Source organism: Calidris pugnax, unplaced genomic scaffold (assembly GCF_001431845.1).
Source record: "Calidris pugnax isolate Ruff unplaced genomic scaffold, ASM143184v1 scaffold418, whole genome shotgun sequence".
In the NCBI taxonomy this organism is placed as follows: Eukaryota; Metazoa; Chordata; class Aves; order Charadriiformes; family Scolopacidae; genus Calidris; species Calidris pugnax.
This window is the reverse complement of record NW_015091199.1, coordinates 660,514-675,836: the sequence shown is the minus strand read 5'-3', so window position 1 is coordinate 675,836 and position 15,323 is coordinate 660,514. Positions and strand designations below refer to the sequence as shown.

Genomic DNA, 15,323 nt, shown 5'->3' with positions numbered 1-15,323 from the left:
TAATACAAGATGAATCCCACATTGTGCCTTGTCTTTTCTCAGGTCTTCCTTGGATTCCAGACTCCTTCCGCTTGTTGTCACTGCTGCTTAAAATTGGCATTTGTGGTGGCATCCAGAGGTCTCGACTGCAGCATTGTTCCCCTTGTGCTATTCACAGCACAAAGTCATAACAAGAGACAGTCCCTGCCCCAAATATATTAAGTGGGATCTTTGAGAGAGGAAATGGAAGCACAGAGAAGGGATATGAATTGTCCCACTTTACGCAACATTTCTGGGATAAAACCCAGCACTATTAATAGGTTTTTGTTCAACAACTGTCCTTTGTTCGGAACTCTGCTTTTCACCTTAAGTTGTTTCTGTTGTGCAGGATCTGTTGGCCAGTTTGGTGAAAGTTCCCACCTAGTGATGTGCACCTAGATATAAAGCAGGTCCAATAAACCCCTATCCATTTTGAACTCAGAATAGTCTTTCTGCTCGGGCCCCCACTATGTTGTACATTGTCTTTTCTTCATCCACATTCCTCTGCTGCATTATCTGCTGCATCATTCATCTTTGGTTTTGGTTGCTTGCATTCTGCAGTATCTTCTAGAAAAGGTTTTGTGTCTCACCTTCCTTTGCTCTCTTCCCTAAATCCTTCAGTGGAGCAACTGGACAACCAGCAGGGGTTTGCTCACTTCAAAAATTCATATCTGCTTTACCTTCCTTCTTATTTGTTCCCCATGAATACTCTATAAAGTGAACTTTCTGCCAGAAATGTTTGTGGATGCAGTAACTGTTGATTGAGTTTTAACGAAGAGTCACAGGAAGCAAATTTTAAAATTGCAACTGTATGTTTGTGATAATCAGAGCTCTGTCACTGCTGTCAGGCACTAGAATTGATGGAGGCCACAAAATCTCTTTATCCAACCAAAATGAGCCAGAGTTGCTTGATTATTTTTTTTTTTAAAACACAAGCCACAAACTGCTCATGAGCAATTTACAAGCCAAAAATTAGCCAGTATGGCTTTCCAGAGAATAGTTCTGAAGAATATTGCAATAAGCAATATTCAAATATAAAACGAGGGAAAATAAGGATAAAAAAATTAATCAGGAAGAGCTGACATCCTTGAGACTCCTGGCAGCTGTAAATCAGCCTGGTTGGGGGACATTTCAGTGTGAGCCACCCATCGCTGCGCTTCAGTGGGGGTCCAGAGCTATTCAGAACAATGCTGGGAAGCCACACTCTGGACAAGGCAGGAGACACGCTGTGTTAGTGTCTCCACTGGGCAGTGCCCAGAGTCCCAAATGGAATTTACAGCTCGCTGCTTCCCTGCAGCCCAGGGAGGAGGGTGGCCCCTTCTCTGCGGGGCTTGGGCACTGCCCTGGCTCAGCCAGCACTTGGCGCTGCCGGCACCTCTGCCCACACCATGTTCTCCTGCACAGAGGGTCCCGCTGATCCCAACAGAGAGGTCAGTGTTGGAGCAGAGCTCGGCCTGGCCAGCTATCCAAGCACCCGGGTGCTGGGAGAATATCATAGCGTAGGATGGCAGTTCTGTCCACGCTTGGCGGTGTTTGGCATGTATGTATCTGGCTGTCTCGGGGATGATCTTTATTTTCTTTCCGTTTCCTGTGTTTGGATGAAAAACAGACCTGCGGTCACTGTCTGAGGTTCTTTTGGTACCAGTGCTTTAAAGCATTTCTTGAACTAACAGAAAAAAAAAACAAAAACTTTTAATCTTTCTAATATAACATTACAGAGAACAAACAAGACTTTAATGCAAGCCCCAGGGTCTCTTGTGGGGAGATCCCGATAAAAACACAGCTTTCTGTTTTGGAAATACCCTCTGGTGGATTTGTCAAAACCCTACCAGAGACAATGGTGAACTTTCAAAGTAAGCAGAGACATGGAAAAAAAAATACTGTAATTAAGACTACAAGTGGTTGGCTTTTGTCATGGAATGCTAGCAAATATTATTTTATAGGTTAAAAGTTAAAAATTCCCCCACCTCAGTGTTAGAGACGGCTAAGCCAATTTATTTGTCCAGACGTTAAAGTGCTTTGTTCTTTGAATGCCTGCTTTGTGCAGTGTTTCCACCTGGTCATGTATGAAACACTGGGACATCCTCTGGCCCAGGACTTCCTGGGAGGTAAAAATATCCAAAAAATGTTATAAACTGGGCTGCTGCATCTGACCTTCACCTGACTTCTTCCTGACCTGAATTAACATCTTTGTAAGTCAGCCCAGATTTTTCTGATTTTTCCCTACGTGCTGATGTTAAGCATGTTTAAAAACTGTTAAAACTGACCCTCACCTGTAAGTCTGCCGGGGCAGATTCTTTGCTGGGATTTTGCTGGTGAGGGCTGGGTTTGAACAGTTCCTCCACAGCATGGTACTGCAGAGGGCACTCTGTCTTTATGGTCTTCCTGACCTCAAACCTGACATCTCAGTAACTTAACACCTCTGGGGTCCTCATTCTGTTTAAATACAAGATACTGAGAGAGGAGGAAAGAGATGTCCGGAAGTGCTGTTCTATCTAAAGGTAAGAGTGCATCACTGGCCTTTTGCTTTTGCACCTAATTTGATGGGCACAAGACAAGGCTGGGCAGAGAGAGGAAGGTTTACTTGTTACTCAGTCACATTTGTCTGTGTGTAGTGCACCTTCCTGCTGATTTATCTGAAGAACTTGGTGGGTGGTGTTTGGGGTTGTCCCCATTGCAGCGACTTTTGTTTTTGCAAGTTAATCTGTGATGCTCCCTCCGGCCCATGATGGTGTGTCTTCTGTCCCCTTGTCACTGGGAGAGTGCAGGCAGTGGAGTCTCTGTTAAAAGAATTTCAACTCCTCTTTTCCTCTTTAACTGAGCTTTCCCCCACCCCACCCCCACTGTGTTTTAAGGAAACGCTGCTGTGGTTGGGAGAGCTGTAAAGCACCAAATAGATTTTTATCATTCCTTTCTAGAACCAGTGATATTCCACTAATGGCCATTTTGCATTAGCACATCCTTCCCAGTATCCTGAAACAGGGAAGCCTGTTTAACAGGCTTTGCCATGACTGCAAGGGGTCTATATATGGTTTCATGTACAGATTTCATAATAAACATTTAATGAAACAAGTCTTTTTTGCTAACTTAGATTGTTTTGTCTCCTGGAGTGAGGGTTACACTTTCCTTTGGTGATTGAAAGACGTTGGATGCCACCCAGGTCTTTACCAGGGTACTAGGGCAATTAATTTGGGCTTAGTGTTCAGTGGCTGAAACAAAGAATTAATGTATTTTAAAGTTTTGGATGCTCTGGATAATTTGTTTGTTGGCTGGGTCTTGACTGGCAGTCCACAGAATATGGGTGGGCCATTTTTCTAACTGATTGTGAAGATAGAGATAAAGCTATATTTTATGAATTGCTGTTTCCAAGGTCATCTGGAAATGGAGCAGTTCATAAAATATATCTTTGTTCAAAGATATATTTGATTATATAAAATATGATCCCAGAATCAATTGGGTACAAACAAGATGTTGCCTTTAGGGTTGAAAACACATTGTTAGAGGCATGAAGAGCAGAAATTGTCGCTGCTGTCTTTGTGTGGCTATTGTTTTTGGTTTTAATAGGAACAGAATGAATGACATTTTTCCACCAGACCACTTATGCTCAACTATACCTCCAGGACAACTTCCTGGCCAAAAATATTCAAAACAAACAAACACAATAGCAATTCTACTCCAATTACATTGTTTGCAAACCCGCTAGTGTTCATAGAGTACTAGGTTTGGCAAATCCAAACACTTCAGCTATGGATTTTAATACTGGATATTTGTGAATTACTTGTAGCTGTTATGCTATTCAGCTGGGCATTTGAGTGCACTTCCAGCATTTCTGCCCAACCTGTGATAAAAGCACACCCCAGCTGTCTTAACAATTTGGGTGGACAGACTGGGTGTTGGGAAGACATCATTTCCCAGTGGCCAAATGCTCACTGATTTCAGTGGAGCTGAGATTTCAGCCTAAGGCTCTGAACTGAATCGTACACCAGTTTCAAAACTTTCACTTGAAACAAGAATAACTAAATATTAAATGTGGGAAAGAAAAGACAGAGGAGGAGGAATTTATCAGTTGCTCTTTTATGTAAGTGGAGTCAGTATTTGTAAGAGGAGGGTGAACTTGCTGGCTTTGTGGCACCTTTTCCTGTGATTTGAGCTGCCAGAGGGATCCTATAGAGAGCAAACCTAGTTCGGCAAACCTGCTGGTGACTTTCCAGTCAATTTTCTTTGGCCAATGGGAATGGTCATGAAATTCTGATTTTTGTAACTCACAGTTTTAAATATATATATTTAGTGCTGTGGATTGCCATTGTAGTAATTTCTCCTCCCTGAGACAGAGGGCTACAGGAACCTAGTTAAGGGAAAAGAACTTGCATGGTAGGGAAGCTATGGGACATGCTGGGAGGAATAATGCAGCCATTCTGGCTCCAACAAGATTTCCAAGCTTCATTCCAACCCCAAGTCTGCTGATACCAGTCTTTTCAGCATCTTCACACTTCCAGTCATCTGGGTCCTCTCCACATTACTGCCTGTTCTGTGTGAGTCAGCTGGGTGGACGTCCTCAGCAGACCCTCTAGGTCCTGGAGGAATGGCTCCCGTGTTGTCATGCCTACTGTCTACAGCTTCAAAGTGGAACCTCTCCCAGGAACACAAAGATATGCCTCTGACTCCTGCTGATGTACCTCTGCAGGAAGGGCACAACAGCATGGTGCATGCTAGGCACGGAGTACATCTCCCATGTCCTTGGGAGAGCTTTGGGTTACTAACCCTTGCTGAAGTCTACGACTTTGCAGTTACTGCACAGATGGAGCATGGGCAGTGGAGGTGAGGTGTAAATGCCCAAGGTGAGCCACATAACCTAGTCCAGGCTCCCACAGTGGAGTCCCTACCGTCACAGATCTAGTAAAAGATACATTGCTATGTGTTAATTAGAAGGCCTGATGGTGGCTACAGCAGAATTCTGCCCCTTGGAAATTTAAATTTGACATTGTGGCTGACCTGCCCTGTACCCCTGCCCAGGAGGCAGAGGTCTAAGTGAGCTGCTGCAGTGCGCAAACGCAGTCACGTTAACAGCTGTGAGAAAGACCAATCATCCTTTTTGCACAAACTGGAAATATAGGCTGCCTAATGCATATTACAGGTACTATATTATATTTTATATTCTCAATTTGGAGCCTGTAGTTACCCACCGGTGGGTTGTGGCAGAGGTTGGGATAGGGCAATATGTCACTTTGACACCAAGGTTCTCTCCAACAGGCTCTGGACTTTGTGTGGTTTGTGAAGGTTGTGTCCATGTGTTGAATAAAGCCGGGGTCCCTCCCATGTTTTGGATACCACTTAACTTAAGTACAGCCCTGTTACCATAGACTCAGAGAAGTTCTTGTGACCCTGCCACCAAGGAGCTGAACTCTGCTCAGAGTCCCAGCTGCAGCTGCCACTTCCTGCCTAGGTGGACAGCAGTGACTGTGTTTTTACCTACTCTATAAAAACCAGAGAAAAGGAGGACAAACACTTAGACCATGTAAAGTATTAAGCAAGACTTTTTTTTTCAGGTGGACCCCATGTTTCCATGCCTTCTGGCTGGAGAGAGCTTTCTTCACAGCAGGTACCTTTTGACAAGTTGGCATTTGCTGACAGTATTGAAATGATCAAACAGTTGAGGTGGGCAGGAGCTGCTATTGAGATTCAGCTTTGTCTCCTTGTCAAATAAAGGCTAAAGCAAACACAGGCTAAAGGAGTGTTGCCTCTGATAAAAACAGTAGAGGCAGCAAACGTACCAGAAGCTGTAGCACTGCATTAGCCAAGAAGTAAGATTAACCCAGCGCAGAGCATGCTGACCCACCAAGACACATCCAGTCTCCAGACCTGCATTGGTGATACCCTGTGCCAGGGATATGTAGTAGAAACAACAGAAATGGGGAAAATTCTGTTTGGTAAGGAGTTGCCATCTTTGCCAAAATTTGTGTTTGAATTTGGAGTGAGTTGAGGCTGCAAAACATTTCCCACAGAAAGATAAATTCTACAGTTTTCCATCTGGGAGAACACTGAAACCATCTGAGGTACCCTACGTCAAAGGGAAGGCCTATACTCCTGTGGGTGAGATTTTGAGCAGTAAGGTGGTGGGGCCTCTCCAGAAGGACCTTAGGGAATAACTTCGAGATGTGGCTTGGGTGGTGTCATGCCTCCAGATCTTGTACTTCAATGGCAAGGAGCCTGGAAGCCTCAAGGACTTGGGCTGTAGCATCCTTTGGGTGTCCAGATTTCCCTTTTGAGAACTGGGAGTGCAGACCCTTGGAGATACTGCTGGATCTGCAGCTTCTCCATTCCAATACAGTAGCCTGGAGGCTGCAAGCCCTGGCCCTGTGTGGAAGGGCTGTCTTGGGGCCAATGGCTTGGGGAGTCTGAGAAACATCGCCCACTTCCAAGAGGCCACCTGTGCAGAGGAGGGGTGTCCTGACCTGAGGATTAGTCGGGTAGAGAGAGTGTGCTGAAAGTCATTGCTCTGGTGTAGGCATGTCAAGGCACCACCTGTGAGTCTGTAGGTACCAGCTCTCCTCGCATCTCCCACATTCCTATGAGAAAGCATTTTTCAGCCTCCCTTTTCTGTGGCCATAGGAGCTAAGTTGCCTTCTTCCTCAGCTGCTCAGAGAGACACAGAAGGATCCTGCCCTCTGAGTTCTCCGGATCCACATACCTAAACATTTTGCCACCCGCCATGTGCCAGGCAGTGTGGGGGAGCCTCCAGTGGTTGGCACTGCATCCTCTGGAGGAGGCCAGGAAGATAAGTCACATCTACTCGTGATGTCTGTTGCCTGGAAATCCCAGATGTGTCTGTAGATTGTCTGCTCTGGAGGATCTCCCACTGAGCAAGACACAGCTCTTGAAGCAGTGTTTGTGGCTAGTGTTGGCTGTTATAGAGTTCACTGAGCACCTTTTCCAGGATGACTTCCTTCTGCTTTAGGCTGCTGAGGGGTTGTTTGTGTATGATGCTTTGTGTGTGGGAGGTGGTTTTGTTACTGCACCATTGTTGGACTCCGTTTGGGCACTCTGCCCATTTGTGATTAATGATGTTTTGAGTTGAGGCTCTAAGGTGTTTTCAGGCATACTCCAGGTACCAGAAGTAAAAGAAGTGTTGTTATCATCAAGGTACTTCAATATAATATCAAATGTAATCAGAAGTGAATTAATTAAAGCAGTGTGTATATATAAGTCCTGTTATATGGTTGGACTTGATGATCTCAAGGGTCTTTTCCAACCTAAACAATTCTATGATTATGGTGGATGGTCAAGCAACTCATAGGGCATAAGTTTTTCAGAGTTTTGTAACCCTCTCCTCTCCAAAAGAAGGTGGTAGCTTGGCAGTAGACACTGGAACTGATATCAGAGGGCACACCTCTCCTGCAAAGGCCTCTCAGTGAAACATGACTCTGAAACAGGTCAGAAAATCGTAGTGGCTGAGCAGTGTGTGTTGCTAATCTAGCTGTGGAGGAGGCCACAAGCTGGCAGGCCAGAGCCATGAGATTCAGATGATGAGGAGCTGAAACGGCAGCTTCAACTCAGCCTGTGCCAGGATGATGGGCTGACTTGGGTGGCCCTGGTTTGGTGTTTTGGGTCTGACAAAAGGTGTTCTGGCCACATCTGAGCAGCAGTAACCTGTGTGGAGGAGGCTGGGAAGCCAGAAGCTGGTGGAAACATGGGTAAATTGGGCCTGGAACCCACTTGGCATACATCTGAGACTGTTTGCCAAGCATAGTATGTTATCTTGATATGTATGAAGCTTGTGACTTTATTTTCCCAACATGTTTCAAAAAGCACCAAACAGAGAGGAGATTAAAATGACCCAAAATGTTGAGAGCACTAAAGAAAGGGGGCACTTTTAAAATCCTCACGTCTGCTTGAACCAAGCTCCGACTTTCAGAGCTGCAACTCTGTGATTTGGACATGGCAGAGAGAGGAAATGGGTTGATGTAGAAGCTGAAAATGAAGCAAAATGTAAAACTTTGTCTTCAATGTACTTAGTATTAGCACTCTGTTTGCTGCTTTGGTCTTTCGAGCTACTTGGGTTTACTGCTGGAGAGGGTTGAAAGGTGATTCATTCGTAGTTTGCACGTACCTAAAAAGGGAAGACGTTTCTGGTTGCTAGATGAGGTTCAAATTTACCAGAGAAAGGCAGAGAGATCTCTTGGCTGAAAGCCAAAGTTAGAGAAATTCAGGCTCGGAATAAAGGCTGCAATTTAAACAATACGAATGAAAACCAGTGAAAGGCCTTTGGCTGGCATTAAGCAGACTCATCAGCAGTTAATGGCTCTAAATGAGGATTTCTGTGTTTTTCTAAAAGATGCAGGAATTATGAAGAGAGACTTTCTAGCTCAGAGCAGCCCTTCCAGGAGATCAAGGCTGGGCTTCCCTTTCAACCGGAGCGGCGTGTGGATGGCTCTGGATGCTGTGTCCCCTGGCTTGGGCTCTTCCATGCTGCTGTCCGAGCAGAAGCCACGCTTGTAGTGTGACAGGAAGGCGCACAGATGTGCTGGGTGTCAGGGAACGCAGCTCTGTGTCTTTGTGCACTTTTCCCAGACACAGTCCAACATATTTCTGGATCGGATTCCCTTTTCACTAACCTGTCTTATTCAGCTGGGGAATTACAGCTCATGAAGTACAGCTTGTGAGCTGAACACACAGTCCCTTTCCCTCCCATAGTAAGACAGCTGAAGACGTGCAATCTGGGGAGGAAACATATTTTCTGCCCTTTTTCTGGGCAGGACACTCTGCTGAAATGGTGTGATGCAGGCAGAGCCCCTGCCCTGTGTGAGCATCAGCTCCATCTCTGCTGCACTCGGCACATGTCTCTTTGGACCTGCCTACTTATGAATGTCATATAATTTATCACTGGAGGCCAAGAGCGCAAGGTGCAAGAGGTGCATGGGTTTGGGTGAGGTGTGATTCACATCTGTGGGGAGGAACCAGGGGATAGAGATCTTGGAAGGTTTCTTGCTTGTCCTTGGCCCTTTCTTTCAATGATCTTCAGGCTTCTGGGCTTTGCTATGCTCTTGCCAGCATTTTCTGTGGAGAGGGGCTGGGCTGACACATCTTTCTCTCAGGCCGTGCTGCCTGCTTCATGATTCTGTAGACCACAAGCCTGAAAATAATATGAAGCAGATACCCCAATGCCAAGGTCAGGACCTTCCCAGTATCTAAGGCATATGTATACTGTTGGCATGGTACAGGGTGACCTCAGTGTACAATAGGAACCAACTGACACACACGTTCAGACAGAATAAATATTTGACAGAGTCTATTTCTCTATTCCCTAAAATGACCCCTATAAAAGCAAGGTCCTGTTTACCTTCCCAGCTCTTTGTGCACAGTGTTCTGAGAAGAGACAAGCTCTCTTCCCCATTCATTGCCTTCCTGCTCTTCTGGGTGACCCATTTCTAGGCAAGGATCAGCGATACTGGCTTCACAAAACCCAGGACATCTTGGATTTTCACAGAACTCCTGAAATTTGGGGAAAGTTGGAACTGGTTTTGTTCAGCAGTCTCTGTGTCTCTGCCAAAGCACAGTGACCTGGAAGCAGTGCAAGATGTCAGCGTGCAGCCCAAAGCAGTTGCCTGCAGCCATCCAAGCCATTTTTCATGCTGTCCCTGCCCCATTAGCACATGTGCAGCCCTCCCTGTCCTGCTGCCTGTGGCTTTCTCAGGTTTCTCAGGAGCCTGCAGCAGACTTGGGTGTGCAAAAAATCAGGAAGAATATTTGGTGGGGTTTATTTTTTTTTTCCTTGATGCACTAAACATACTTCCTTTGCATTCCTGGATCCGCAGTTTGCTCCTGCGCCTTGGCCCTGGTGCAGCTGAGAGTCAGCAGAAGGTCTGGCGTGTGGGACCAGACCTGCTTCATCACCCACACTGCACTGCCAGGCACCTCTCCTGTCACGGTCACAGATATCTCTGAGTTTGTCTTTCAGTCACTGTGAGCTTTGCCCTGCCAATTCGCCTTACCCTGAACTGTTCTATTTCTGTCCATGTTTGTATCTTTTCAATTAAGGACAATTTAGCTTCTCATGCCCTGGCACGTAAAGCAAAGGAATATGCGAGTCCTTGGAGCTTTCTACCATGGGAGCATATGCCTGATGATTGCTGTGCTTTTTATATTGTATAAGATCACTTTCAGTGAAAACAGCCTTTAAATAAAACCAACCTACGATAACTTAGATTGGCATGAATAATGAGTGGAGACATATAAAGTTCTATAAAATAGCGATTGGTCTAAGGAAACCCATGCAGTTCCTCCTCCTTTGATTGTTCTTCCATATCATGAGATCAGAATGCACTAGGCAACTAAAAGATGGCTTGTGCATATTAGACAGAGGAAGTACTTTATCTGTAACACATCTTAGAATGTGGAAACCATTGTTACCAATATTCTTAAGGCAAAACCAGCAACTTGCTATTTTATTTTGTAAGGTTAATGCTGAGAATGAAAAAGGGAGCTAGAAGAACGCAGAATTGTCAGTTGAAAGAAAAATTGCAAGCCTGCTAATCCTTTTTTGTCAGGTTTAACATAAAGCCTGGCAGAGTTTGATAAGAAGTGTCTCCCTCTCTGCCTGGTGTTCCAGGTGCATGGTAAAATCACCTCTCTGAAACATCCAGGGAAGCTCACATGTAGAGCCAGGCTTCAGTCTGGAAGGGCTGTTGGCCAGTCTGATACTGCAGGTCCTAAGACCATTTTAAATGGCTTTATTCTTTCATTTTTCTGCCTGCAACCTGAAGAATAGCTGTCCCTCCTCTTCTCATCCTTTATAGGTGCAGGTTTATGTTGCAGCCCCTCTCAGTGGCTGTTGCTCTGCTGCTGATGCTGTTGTGCTGAATGACCATCCCTCTCGGCAGCGGGCAGGGAGCATCTGTGGCACGCACTGCTGGGGGACAGGGGACTGATCCCTGTCACTCGCCTCTGCTCCTTCTTCAGCGAAACGCTGTGGTTGGTGGTGCTGTGGGATTGGCAGCTCTCCCATTGGCAGCAGCAAAGGTGATGTAGGTGTGGGTAATCATTGGCAGCAATGGCAGGATGCAGGGGAAAATAGTCTCGGATGATCTGGAGCTCCTGCATCCCTGGCTCTGGCCTGGCAGGAGAGCCTGGAGAGTGGAGCAAACCCCTGGGCTAGCAGGAGATGCAACGGGTCCTGCCCGCACAGGAGTAAGGGCAGCCATGGAGCAGTCGAGTCTGGCCACGGGGAGCAGAGAAAAGACCCAGCCAGACCCAGGGGTTCCCTCTGTTCCCCACGCGGGTATTTCTGACTCTGTGCTCCTTCCCCACCTGTGTGCTGGTAAAACCTGGGGAGCTGAGCAAGTGCTTTTCCCAGGGGAGGGGGGTTGGTGAGCTCACATCGCTTGTGCACAGCCTCTGAAAGAGGCAGGTTTCACATTGTTTGGTTTCTCTTTTTGTAGCTGTCCCTCCCAAACTGAAGAAACTGAAAAGCCCAAACGTTCATGTCGGTGAAAAGATTTCACTGAAATGTGAGGCGACTGCTGGAAACCCTCAGCCCTCCTACAAATGGTTTAAAGATGGCAAAGAGCTGAAGAAGAGCAAAGACATCCGGATCAAGTATGGGAATGGGAAGTAAGTATGCTGTGGGGCTGCTCTGCTTTGCTCACTAATGCAGGGTGTCAGGGTCTGGGGGACCATCTGGCTAGGAGTGCTGCTGTGCTGAGCGATGCTGAGATGCTTCCTTGGAATCACAGGACCACACACAGCCCATTTACCTTGCCTGGGATAGTGAGGAAGATTCCCAGTTTCCTCAAAGAGTAGCTAAGCTAGAGGAGCAAGGTGCATGCAGGATAGATGCTGGATTTGTAGATGGGGCTCTCCTTGGGTAACTGCATTGTTTGGTATCTGAGATGATGGGTGCCCAGTGACCTGGGGAGACAGCTTTTTCCCTGCTAGATGTAGACTGGTTGTAGGCAGCTCAGATTACCTGCGGTGAGTCCTGCTTTGTGATTAAGTGTTTAAATGCAGAAGCAGTCACCCCACAAGCAAACAGCAGGCCTGCGTAAATGTGGGAGGAATCGCTCCATTCTCACTTTAAGTTGGGTGGACTCAAAAGCATCTAAGGTGATTGCAAGGATAAAGAACACATCACAATTAGGACCTGGAGTTACTCGCGACCTTGTGTTGCTGCACCCAGGGCAAGCTCCATCACGGCTGCCCCAAAGTTCCCCCGCAGAGAAGCACTGGGGCTGCTGCTCTCAGTGAGTGTCCTCCTAGGGACTGCCTCATTCAGGCAGTGCAAGAACACCAGGAGAAAGAGACCCTAGTGGCTAGGCTAAGGGGTTCTCACTGGGAATTTATTTAAATGGATCCATGTTGATATTTTTCAAGGCCAAATATTTACATATGATGTATCTTAAAATTATTCCACAATCATTACTATATTTACATTCATATATCCTGACCTAGCCGGCAGCAAAGTCAGCTTGCGACTGCCCAACTCCTTGGAAAACCTGAAAGTAATTCTTTGCTAACATACGTTATGTCTGAGTGCGTGAAAAATAGCTCACTCCTTCTCATTATGGACTCGACAGAGTATCAGTTTTCAAAATTAGAAGCCACTAAAAAATCAGTTAGAAAAATCAGTAAGTGCTCAAATGGGTCATTGTCAATTGCTCTAATTTAATTTCAGTCCCGTTAGTTTTGATTTCAAAGTTCAAACCCCAAATGGGTGAATTCCTTCATAATACCTGTAGGATTCATGGCTGTTTGAGGATGAGGCAGAGAGGTGGTCAGTGGAAGGCTTAGGCTGGAAACACCAGTGGATCCAGGATAACTGGCTTGTATCTAATGGATGCTGTCTGCTCAGGGAGGGCTGTCGGGGCATGCAGGCACAGAGGTAGGACAGAACTGGGCCTGCCTGTTTGCTCTGTTGCCCTCAGCATTTCTGTGGTCCTCGTCAGCCTCATGGCATCAGTTGTTTACCGATGGGTACTGGAGCTGGGATGCCCTGCAGGAATGTCTGCGCCACCCACCGCAGCCAGGCGTGGGAAGCCTGACAGTCCTTGTGGACACTGCATGTGGACACTGCATCCTTGCGGGCAGGCAGCTCCTGGGACCCCCGGTGTGCTGGCGCTGGGGTCTTGCAGGGATCTTGGGGAGCTATTTCCCATAGAGCTAGAGACCAATCAGCCCCAGACCAAACACCCAGCAAAATTCTCTGGGGAGAGATCCTGGCAAAGGCAAAAAGCGCCTCTTGCAGCATTTCCCTGCTGTGCTCCCAGAGATCATAGTCCTTCCTTGCCTCCTGGCACCCCATGTCCAGCACGAAGCTGTGACAGGATGGCATCCCACCCACAGCGGTGCAGGGGGGGCACACACTCCCTGGGTCAGGGACATAAACATATGGAAGAAGGTTGCTCCTCTTTCCTCAGGACACTAGTGTCAAGTCATAATTTTGCATTTACCAGTTTCCATGGCAACATGTTGGCTCACAGCCTGCCAGTGACAGGACAAAGACATGTGCATGCTAGAAGTGCTTCCTGCTGGCAAAATAAGCTCAAGGATAAACATTTTAAAGCAAGCTGAGCACCTGCCTCCTCCAGTGTCTGAGGCTTCTTCAGCAGCAAAGGTGTGAGCCCAAAGGATCCCCCACTGATCTGCCCCCGGAATTGCTTCCCATCCTGCTTCTGCTCCCTGCTGCTGTTAAAACATGCAATTAAGTGGAGAGATTGCCAGTCTGGGCCCAGGACCTGGCTACGGAGGCTGGATTCAAGCAGCTGTCGAGCTGGGACAGCTCTGAGACGATAACCGCTTGCTGACCATTTGCCCCTTCTTGAGCAGGCAGCAGTGCAGGAACACTTCTCCAAGCAGATCTGAATGGGTTTGTGGACACCCAGTCTGGCATCCTCAGCCTTCAGGCTCTCCTCTCCACTGGGTTTGCTAGGTCTCGGGTCTTGAAAACACCTGGAGGGCAGAGTGCTCTCTGACATTGGACCTGCCTCCTTCTGGTCTTGACTGCATGCAGTAAACATCAAAAATTGCTCTGTGCATGGAGGCTGAGGATCGAGGGAGCCCTCATGACCTTGCATACCTGCATTAAGTAGCTAGTGGGGCTAAGTTCAGTAGAGAGACCCAAAACTGGACATGGTATATGGGTATACATCATTACTTCCACCAGGTTAGGAGGGGAAAGACAAACACCCTAACATGTAAAGCTAAGAAAGGATGTCTCACTCTATGATGATTAAATCAAGATTAATGGGCTTTATACCCCATATCTGGCTCCTCTTAGAGATGACATTGCTCTACAGATAATCCTCTGCTCTTCCTTTCAGTTCAGAGTAGAGTGGGATTTCCAGAGGGCTAGAAATAGAACACTGGGAAGGGACTTTTCATAGAGAAAGTACACAAGGCAAAAAGCTTCATGGACTATGCAGCACCGGGCCAGGTGCATGGGATCATTTCTTTAAAAGTTTGATCCAAAGATCTAATAGAGCTGCCTGCTGGAGTCAAACCGAGTCCTGCCAGGATGTAGAGGTGTTGTCCATTGTGTTTCCCTTGGCCCTGTGAGTCCCTGGCAGGGCTGGGCAGAGCTTTGTGTTGGACTCTTTGTCTGCAACTCTGCGGCCCTTAGGCAACATGCAGAGGATTAGGAGGGGAGACAAGAAGAACATGGTTGCCCTCCGTGAGTCATTCCTTTACTGCTCTGTGCCTGGCTTTCCTCCTTGTGTGTTTAAAGACCCTTGAGATCTCTAAGTAGAAAGCATGACGGAAGCCCCCTTTTTTTTTTTGTGATACAATTTTCATCTGATCCCACTGGCCTTCTTAGAGTAGGAGATCTCTTTTAAAATAAGGGAAGTATATGTTGTAAGGAGGAGAAGAGCAGTTAACTGCATGTCAGCTTTTTGGCTTTTCCATCAATCGTCTTCCCTCTTGTTTTTTAAACTTACCGGCAAAAATTCTGGTGCCATCAGGTGAAGGAGTCTTTTTTTTTTTTTTTTTTTTTTCTAAGAAAGTTGAAGGTCTTGGTCTTGTGTTCTTGGTTCCATGATTTTCTTGTGAACTAGAGTCAAAGCCAGTTAAAATAAAATCTATTAAATTTCATAGGAGTTGGGTCAGGCTTTCTGAAAAAAATAAAGATTTGAGATCTGATACGCTGGCAAAATCCTAACCTTTGGCTCTGCGTGTATAATTTAGGGTATTTTTATATTTTCATGTTACTAGTGCTCTGGCAAAATAATTAGCCTTTCTGAACAGATACTTAAAACATTGCATGCTTTATCTGATGGCTGGTACACGATACAGTTTTGAAACTAAAAGTTGATAGA

The 15,323-nt window shown here is 46.4% G+C and overlaps 1 protein-coding gene across 1 annotated transcript in view; it reads left to right on the top strand.

The window, feature by feature from the left end:
* Positions 1-15,323, top strand: part of NRG2 (neuregulin 2) — a 94,193-nt gene that overhangs the window by 15,800 nt on the left and 63,070 nt on the right. Inside the window, exon 2 of the mRNA XM_014959672.1 lies at positions 11,454-11,625. Within this exon, the coding sequence (XP_014815158.1) occupies positions 11,454-11,625 (172 nt within the window). The remainder of the gene's footprint in view (positions 1-11,453; positions 11,626-15,323) is intronic.